The sequence below is a fragment of the Haematobia irritans genome, chromosome 3, assembly GCF_050003625.1.
Source record: "Haematobia irritans isolate KBUSLIRL chromosome 3, ASM5000362v1, whole genome shotgun sequence".
Classification (NCBI taxonomy): domain Eukaryota; kingdom Metazoa; phylum Arthropoda; class Insecta; order Diptera; family Muscidae; genus Haematobia; species Haematobia irritans.
Genome location: NC_134399.1, coordinates 55,854,372 through 55,864,951, shown reverse-complemented (window position 1 = coordinate 55,864,951; position 10,580 = coordinate 55,854,372). Strand labels below are relative to the sequence as shown.

General features: G+C 34.1%; 1 protein-coding gene across 1 annotated transcript; it reads left to right on the top strand.

The window, feature by feature from the left end:
* Positions 1-1,598: 1,598 nt before the first annotated feature.
* On the top strand, positions 1,599-2,400 carry LOC142230938 (uncharacterized). The gene is made up of 2 exons (XM_075301555.1): positions 1,599-1,699; positions 1,767-2,400. The coding sequence occupies exons 1-2, from the start codon at positions 1,599-1,601 to the stop codon at positions 2,398-2,400; spliced, it is 735 nt and encodes a 244-aa protein (XP_075157670.1).
* The last annotated feature ends 8,180 nt before the right edge of the window (positions 2,401-10,580 follow it).

Below are 10,580 nucleotides of genomic sequence, written 5' to 3'. Positions count from 1 at the left end.
ATTGAAATATGGGGGTCGCTTATATGGGGGCTACAATTATGAACTTGATATGGACCAATTTTTGTGTGATTGGGGATCGATTTATCAGAGGGCTATATATAACTATAGACCGATATGGACCTAATTAGGCATGGTTGTTAACGGCCATATACTAGCACAATGTACCAAATTTCAACTGACTCGGATGAAATTTGCTTCTCCAAGAGGCTCCAAAACCAAATCTCGGGATCCGTTTATATGGGGGCTATATATGATTATGGACCACTTTTGGCATGGTTGTTAAATATCATATACTCACACCACGTACCAAATTTCAACCAGATCGGATGAATTTTGCTTCTCCAAGAGGCTCCAAAACCAAATCTCGGGATGGGTTTGTTGGAGTAACAATCGAAATGAACTCTACTGTTTAAATACTTTACGTTTATTTCAATTCATAACATAGATGGCTATGACATAGAATACACATTTTCCATATTGTCATTTTTAAATAATTTGGTCAGTCCAAAATAAAATTCCCTCACATAAACTTTGTGTGTGGTTCTTAGAAAGAAATATAATTTCACAATGGAGTATCTGCAATAGGTTATGGACCGTACAATATGGATTTTCTAAGGACTTCGTTTGCGAAATTGAATGCAGATAACTACCATCTATGGAAATATAAATTGGAGTTAATCTTGCGAAAAGAAAGTTTATGGAGCTGCGTTTCTCAGCTCGTTCCGGCTACACCTACAGAAGCTTGGAAGAAACAAAATGAAGATGCGAAGGTAATTATTGGACTTTCAGTCGAAGATGCCTAATTAATGCTAATAAAGAAAGCCAAAAGTGTCCATGAGTCGTGGAAAATTCTTCAGAGCCATTATGACAAGAATACCCTTGGAAGCAGCGTAAGAATAATGAGACAAATATGTGGTATGAAATATACCATGGGCACAAACATATCGGAGCATATCTTGGAAATGAAATTGCTATTCGAGAAATTAGAAGCCATAGGTGAGACTTTCTCCGAACGATGGTTAGTAGCAATGTTGTTAAGTAGTTTGCCAAGCTCATTTGATATGCTCGTTACTGCACTGGAAGCCAGAAAAATTGAATAACTTACAATGAAAGTGGTCGAGAACTATTTGATTGAAGAATACGAACGTAGTAAATGTGATGTACCAACCAATTCAATTTTGAAGAGCACTAAACCTGAGGATGATCGTGGCAGCAAGCAATGTCATTTTTGCAAAGCTAAAGGCCATTTCAAGAAAGATAGCTGGAAATTCAAAAAGCTTAAGAATAAATCTGATGGCAACAATAAAGCTAATGAAGTGAAAGGATTATAAACAGGTTATAGTAATTATTGTTTTTCGGAATGTGGAAAAAGCTCGGAATGGATTCTTGATTCGGGAGCTACCTGCCATATGAGCTCTGAGAGGTAGTATTAATAATACCATGAAGGAATCCGTCACAGTAGCTAATGGCGATAGCATCCAATCAAGCGGTAAAGGAAGATGTGAAATACAAACACTCAATTCAAAAGGCGAGATATTTCATGTCAAACTCGACGACATACATCCTTTCATGGAAATCTTATATCTGTTAACAAAATAATGAAGAAGGGATTTAGCGTTGTATTCAAAAACAACTGTGCCAGTATACAGACACAACAAGGAAAAGAAATCGGAGTAGCTCAATCCATCGTACGGAAAATGTGAATCTGAGAAACTGCTGGACAACAAGAAATATCAAAAGCTTATAGGATCTCTCTTATAACTCAGCGTAAATTCAAGACCCGATATCGCAGCATGTGTATACATTCTTGCACGAAAAGTAAACGAGCTTTGTCAAGAGGACTGGTTGGAAATTAAGAGAGTACTGAAATATTTAAAGGGCACAGCAGATCATTTTCTTCGTCTTAGCAAGCCTGGACACGATGCAAACGATCTGCAGGGTTATGCATATGCCAGTTGGGCAGAAGATGCGAAAGACAGGAAGTCAAATTCCGGTTACATATTTCAAATAAATGGTGGTGCCATTAGTTGGTCTTTCAGAAAACAGACAAGCGTTTCTCTGTCTTCAACCGAAGCCGAATTTATCGCTCTCTCTGAAGCATGCAAGGAAGCCATTTGGCTTCGGAAATTATTGAATGATATGAAGATTATTCAAAATGGCCCAACTAACATCTTCGAGGACAATCAAAGCTGCCTTCGCATCATTAAGGATGAAAAGCTTAGCAATCGCACAAAACATATCGATACTAAAATTCACTTTGTCAAAGATCATGTCGAAGAGGGGAATGTCGTTTGCGTTTATTGTCCAAGTGAGATGATGGTTGCAGACATAATGACAAAACCATTACCAGCAACAATTATGGAAAAATTCCGAACTTCCATTGGCATTGAAATCGACTGAGGAAGGATGTTGGAGTAACAATCGAAATCAACTCTACTGTTTAAATACTTTACTTTTATTTCAATTCATAACATAGATGGCTATGACATAGAATACACATTTTTCCATATTGTCATTTTTAAATAATTTTGTCAGTCAAAAAAAAAAAAAAATGCCCTTACATAAACTTTGTGTGTGGTTCTTAGAAAGAAATATAATTTCACAATTTCGTATCTGCAATAGGGTTTATATGGGGCTATATATAATTATGGACTGATATGAACCCATTCCTGCATGATTGTTGGATACCATATACTAACATCACGTACCAAATTTCAACCGAATCGGATGAATTTTGCTCTTCCAAGGGGTTTCGGAGGTCAAATCTGGGGATCGGATTATAAGGGGGCTATATATAATTATGGACCGATTTCGACCAATTTTTGGATGGGTGTTTGAGGCCATTTATTAACACCACGTACCAAATTTCAACTTAATCAGATGAATTTTGGTCTTCCAAGAGGCTCCGGAGCAGGGGGGTTACTATGTAACTCGATTCGAAAGTTAAATATTACGAAAACGGATTTTTCCTACCAACTAACTCGAATTGGCAAATACATTTGCTACTTTCGAGTTGCCACATCCGATTATCATACTCTACTTTCGTATGTGCATCACCATGTACTTCGAATTTAGATGTCAAAGTCGCTCGAAAGTAAACATTTGTACTCGTTTGATATTATGTTAACGGAAAAAATTAAAATATTAAATTATTGGCACCAAACGCATACAAATGTAAGTATTAATGTAAGTATTAAGCATTGTAAGTATTAATATTAAGATTAATATTTATAAAAATATTTTTTAAAAGGGAAAATCCAACAAAAAATGTAAACACCAAACAAAGACAAGTGCTCGTTTTTAGATGGTCTGACCATTTGGATGTGAGTACCATCAACAGCTCCTATTATCCTATTATTATCCTATGACATAAAACGAATTTTTAGCTGCTCGTTTTTCATCATCGTTCATAAGGAAATTTATATGTTTGGGACACAACACATTCTCTATAGCATTACACACTTCTTTGATGCAGTTTGTTGTGCCAAGCCAGCAAAACGGTCTTGACCGATTTGGTGTTGGTACCCACCTTGACCAAGAAACTTAAGTGTAACACCTAATTTAATTTCAGGTGTTACACCAGTCGATCTCTGTGTTGTTGGCAGCTGTGATCTAATGCTCTCCAACACATAGTTAAAAGCTTCTTTGTTAAGCCGGAAATATCGCACAAACCTATAAATATAAGTATAAACTCAGGAACAACATACATAACACGTTGGTACTAACATTGCATCCGTTAATTGCATAAAATCTACACCATCGCGTAAGATTCTGCGTTCCATTCGCTCATCTTCATTTCCATCCAAAGGGCAACCGAATCCATTTTTGTAACGCACAAATATTATTTACTTTTTATACCCACCACCATAGAATGGTGACGGGGGTATAATAAGTTTGTCATTCCGTTTGTAACACATCGAAATATCGATTTCCGACTATATAAAGTATATATATTCTTGATCAGGGAGAAATTCTAAGACGATATAACGATGTCTGTCTGTCTGTTGTAATCACGCTGCAGTCTTCAATAATGAAGCAATCGTGCTGAAATTTTGCACAAACTCGTCTTTTGTCTGCAGGCAGGTCAAGTTCGAAGATGGGCTATATCGGTCCAGGTTTTGATATAGCCCCCATATAAACCGACCTCCCGATTTGGGGTCTTGGGCTTATAGAAATCGTAGTTTTTATCCAAATTGGAAATCTAGAGGTATTGTAGGACCACAAATACGTGTGCCAAAAATTGTGAGTATCGATCCATATTTTGGTATAGCCCCCATATAGACCGATCTCCCGATTTTACTTCTTGGGCTTATAGAAACTGCAGTTTTTATCCAATTTGCCTGAAATTTGAAATCTAGAGGTATTTTATGACCATAAAGAGGTGTGCCAAAAATGGTGATTATCGGTCCATGTTTTGGTATAGCCCCCATATAGACCGATCTCCCGATTTTATTTCTTGGGCTTATAGAAACCGCAGTTTTTATTCAATTTATCTGAAATTGGAAATCTAGAGGTATTGTACGACCACAAATACGTGTGGCAAAAATTGTGAGTATCGATTCATTTTTTGGTATAGCCCCCATATAGACCGATCTCCCGATTTTACTTCTTGGGCTTATGGAAATCGTAGTTTTTATCCAATTTGCCTGAAATTTGAAATCTATAGGTATTTTATGACCATAAAGAGGTGTGCCAAAAATGGTGAGTATCGGTCCATGTTTTGGTATAGCCCCCATATAGACCGATCTCCCGATTTTACTTCTTGGGCTTATAGAAACCGCAGTTTTTATTCAATTTACCTGAAATTGGAAATCTAGAGGTATTGCAGGACCAGAAATACGTGTGCCAAAAATTATGAGTATCGGTCCATATTTTGGTATAGCCCCCATATAGACCGATCCCCCGATTTTACTTCTTGGGGTTATAGAAACCGCAGTTTTTATCCAATTTATCTGAATTTGGAAATCAAAAGGTACTTTAGAACCGTAAAGAGGTGTGCCAAAAATGGTGAGCATCGGTCCATGTTTTGGTATGGTGCCCATATAAACCGACCTCCCGATTTGGGATCTTGGGCTTATAGAAACCGTAGTTTTTATCCAATTTGCCTGAAATTGGAAATCTAGATGTATTTTAGGACCATAAATAGGTGTGCCGAAAATGATGAGTATCGGTCTATATTTTGGTATAGCCCCCATATAGCCCGATTTCCCGATTTTAATTCTTGGGCTTCTAGAATCCAAAGATTTTATCCAATTTGCCTGAAATTGGAAATCTAGAGGTATTTTCGGGCCATAAAGAGGTGTGCCGAAAACGGTGAGTATCGGTCCATATTTTAGTATAGCCCCCATAAGAACGATTTCCAGATTTAACTCCTTGGCTTTCTAGAAACCGTAGTTTTTATCTGATTTTCCTGAAATTCTAAATATTCTGGTATTTGAGGCTCACAAAAACGTGTATCGGATTAAGTTTTTATCGGTCCATTTGGTAATGCCTCCATATAGACCGACTTCACTTCTTGAGGGTGTAGAAGGCCAACTGATCATGAAAATTGCTTGAAACTCAATGTAAAATTTCCAAATTTTACTTCTCGGGTGAAAATCTACAGATTTAAGATTTCAAATCAAAACGTTATTTTGTAATTTTCTTGCACACTTACAAGAGATGTTAATAATTCCTCTAAAACTCAAACAAAAATGGTTCTTGTAAATCTAGAATCTGATATAGTCTTCATAGGTGAAATCTTTAAATTTATCTTCCGGAAGTGTCCTCAAGCCCTCCTGAAATTTCAAAGGAAACCCTAATAGTTGGTTCATGGTGGTGGGTATTTAAGATTCGGCCCGGCCGAACTTACTGCTGTATGTACTTGTTATTTTAATTGTTTTGACATTTCATGTAATAGATGTAGCCAACTCTGAATAAAACATTCGAAAGTACTGCCAAAAATGTTAAGAATTAGTGACAACACTTTTCACTCGATTCAAAACTCTTACATGGTAAGACTATAAATTCGGATCGAATACAACTTTCGAGCTGTTCAAACTTTCGAATCGAGTTACATAGTAACCGCCCAGGGCTGCCTATTTTGCCGATTTATCGGCATTTTGACGATTTTGCACCAAAAATGACGATATTAGCTCGGTTCAAAAATTTGGACTAGAAGCAGTTCGTTTACACATTTAGATCCATCAAAAGAGAGAATACATTTGACAATAGTCAGATAGAGAAATTGCAAGTTTTTGCTAGAGATTTCATACACGTAGGAGCTATACCTCACCTTACATATAACATACAGTATTAGTATCACTGTTGCCACTCCTGCCAAAAATAATCCACCAAAATTTGAAGAAAATTTTATCAAAAATCTACCAAATTTTAAAAATATATGGTTAGTATATATAAAAATTTTGTTTTATTCGAAAGAAATGTTTTATATGGAATTTATAAAAAAATTTGTTAAAATTTTATTTCTATTGAAAATTTCGGCAAAATTTTATTTCTATAGAAAATTTTTTCAAAATTTAATTTCTATAGAAATCATTGTCAAAATTTTATTTCTATAGAAAATTTTGTTAAAATTTTATTTCTACAGAAAAAGTTGTCAAAATTTTATTTCTATAGAAAATTTCATATTTGTTGTTTTGATCTCAGCTTTAAAACCATTGTGTTGACTAAACTACAAGAGTAGCTTAATCAACAGAGGAAAAGAATGTTTGTCAAATTTATTTGGGCAAAGCCTATAGACTGCAGGATGGTTGGATGGTCGCACGTTTCGAAATTACCACATTCCTCATCAGCATCCTCTACTTGCAGCAAAACTATCAACCAATTATCAGAAGAAATTCAGGCAGTTCACTAAACCCAAGAGTAAACCACACTTGAACCTTCCGAAAAAAGGTTTCCACGATAGCCGACTTATGCCGAAATAAATTCGTACAAACATATCTCTTTTCCATTTTAAGCTGAAATCAAAACAAACGGAATGACAAAGTTAATATACCCCCATCCTATGGTGGAGGGTACAACAAGTAAAGGAGAAAGTCGGGCGGGGCCGGCTATATCATACACTAAACCACCCCCTACTAAATTAGAAAACATAAGCATTTGTGGTTTATCATTGGAATAGCTTTGGGAGAGAAGCCGCGTTTCCATATATAAGAACATTAAGGGGTACATGTATATTGGAGTTTTTTCATAATCTGAACAGAAATGTGTGATATTAGAAGCTACAATTGATTTAGCGAACAGAGAGTTAGTATGCCACTTATATTGATTCCATTATTAAACAAGTAAGTAAAGTCTAAAGGCGGGCGGAGCCTTATACCTTTCACCACTACGTATAAAAAATTTTTTGATACCATTATAACATCTTTAAATTTGTTTGGAGCTATATAAAGGTTTATATTCTCATATACAAATATTTAAATATGAAGCGATTTGGACAATTTTTTTTTTTTAATTTTTCAAATTTCTAGACTAAAAAATTAAATCGCTTAAAGACCGGGACGGACCATAATTTCAGTAAAAAATTTTGGAAATATTTACATTGCATAAAATTTCTCAATCATGCATTTATGATTTATCCTTTCATACATACGAATTAGAGAATAGGTTAGGTTAGGTTAGGTTAGGTGGCAGCCCGATGTATCAGGCTCACTTAGACTATTCAGTCCATTGTGATACCACATTGGTGAACATCGCTCTATCACTGAGTGCTGCCCGATTCCATATTAAGCTCAATGACAAGGGACCTCCTTTTTATAGCCGAGTCCGAACGGCGTCTCATATTGCAGTGAAACCACTTAGAGAAGCTTTGAAATCCTCAGATATGTCACCAGCATTACTGAGGTGGGATAATCCACCGCTGAAAGACTTTTTGATGTTCAGTCGAAGCAGGAATCGAACCCACGGCCTTGTGTATGCAAGGCGGGCATGCTAACCATTGCACCACGGTGGCTCCCTAGAGAATAAGTAAATTTGAATCATTTTTGCGAGTTTTCCACTTAGCAGTGGCGATTTTACAAGGAAAATGTGAGAATTTTGGTCATATATGCTAAAATCGGAAGAACATGTATATGGGGGCTTTGTCTAATTCTGAGCCGATTTTGATCAAATTTGGCGCACATTTGCTAAAATGTTAATTGATCTCTCAGTGCAAAACTTCAAAATTTTCGAAATGAAACTTTGGCCTCCGTAGTCATATGGATCTAAATCGGGCGTAAGATATGTTATGGGAGTTATATCTAAATTTGAATCGATTTTGACCTAATTTGGCATACTTAGGAAGAGTGTGCAAAAACTTCAAGTAAATCGGAGTGAAATTTTGACCTCTGGGGACATGTGCGTATCGGACGAAAGATATATATGACAGCTATATCTAAATCTGAAGCGATTTCAACTAAATTTGGCATGCATAGACAGATATATATGTTAGCTATATCTAAATCCAATCCGATCCAATCCGATTTAAACCAAATTCGATACACATATTTATAGTGTTAATTCTACTCTCTGTGTATATGTAATATATATATATATATATATATATATATATATATATATATATATATATATATATATATATATATATATATATATATATATATATATATATATATATATATATATATATATATATATATATATATATATATATATATATATATATATATATATATATATATATATATATATATATATATATATATATATATATATATATATATATTATATATATATATATATATATATATATATATATATATATATATATATATATATATATATATATATATATATATATATATATATATATATATATATATATATATATATATATATATATATATATATATATATATATGGCATCAACCAAACCTGCCAAATATTATCAAAATCGGTTTAGATTTAGATATATCCCCCATATGTATGTATCGCACGATTTTCAAAAATTTGCTCATAATAACCATATTTTTGACAATAACATAATAACCATATTTTTGACACCATCGAGTACAACATAGTAATTTTACTTGGGGTCTCCCATTGAATTAAGTCTATTCTCCAATTTACTTATTTAAATTCATTCATAATTTGTTGAACGTTTCTGGGAATTAAAACTTCATCGAACGTATCATCTTTGATATTATCGAACTCGCTGCCTACCTGACGCGACTGAAGTCATTTCAGTTTGCGACATTTGTTAATTTTTCTACATTTTTCACGCACACTCACGACAACAAAATCATACTCATGCACGATATTGTTTTGTAGGACTCACGAAAAGAAAATTTGTACTTACGCATTTTCACGCACGAAAATGTCGTGATTCACGAAAAATATCATGACCCACGAAAAATGTCGTGACTCACGAATAATTTTATGAGTAATTTACCTTAGGGCAGTGTCTGAAAACATTAACATGATTAAAATCGAGAGCGTTATTAAACTCTTAACAACCCAGGTATCACTAAAATTGTAAATGAATTCAACTCGTAAGCGTTTTATGTCCGTGGGCGGTATTTTTTTCGTGAGCTTATTTGTCCGAAATTCGTTACTCACGCCACTCACGAAAAAATTATTTTCGTGACTCACGCAGAACATTTGGTTTGTTAATCACGCACACTCACGCGTGAGTCACGACCATTTCGTATCACGTGCACACCTCTAGCGTACACCCTCATGAAAATCGCTACTGTAACATATGGTAATATGTTTACAACACATATGTTAACATGTTAGAATACTACACCCTAAAAAAATCGCTTCTGTAACATATACCACAAACAAAATATTTTTTGTATTGTTCGAACATATTATGTTTCACCTTAGGCATACACATGGGGAAAAACTTTTAATGATATCTTCTTTGTGTGTATATATTTTTAAGGAGCTAATTGGTTACATTTTTTTTAAATTCTATGTCCAAAATATAATATGTTCTAACATATTAAGATATATGTCGCAAACATGTTATGCTACTTTATGAACATTATATGCTTGCACTTAAAACTAATGTGCTTAAAATTTGAGTTGCAAACATATAATCTTTACACCGAAATATGTGCAACTGCGCGACAGTCGCAAACCTAAAGAAGATCATCTCTGCTTATTAGTCGATATCTTCCATCCCTACACTCAAAAAAAGTGAACTCTCTATTTCACTAAAGCCATATTAACTTTATATTAGTTCATAGAATCATTATGTTTGGAAAAAGTTTATTTTAGTCAAATAATTTTTTGCGTATGTTAGTTAAATTAACTAAAAAACGGGAAAAGGTTATACACAAATAAAACATAAAGATTTCCTAATTTCGTATTTCTTACAAAATAGTTCATTATTTCTTTAAATTTGTAAATTTTACCAAAATTTGTCCATCATGAACTTCGTATGTCACTAAAGACATTCTTGCAATTTTGAACTCCAAGATTTCTCTTAAAACTACATAATTTTCTTTAACTACTGAAAAAATTTAGTTATGTCTAAAAAATTTTCTTGAATTTGTCGAAAAATATTTACTTATTTTTGCCATATCGGAGTGATGCCAGCGCTTGTAATACCGATTAGTTAAAATTTTCTAAAA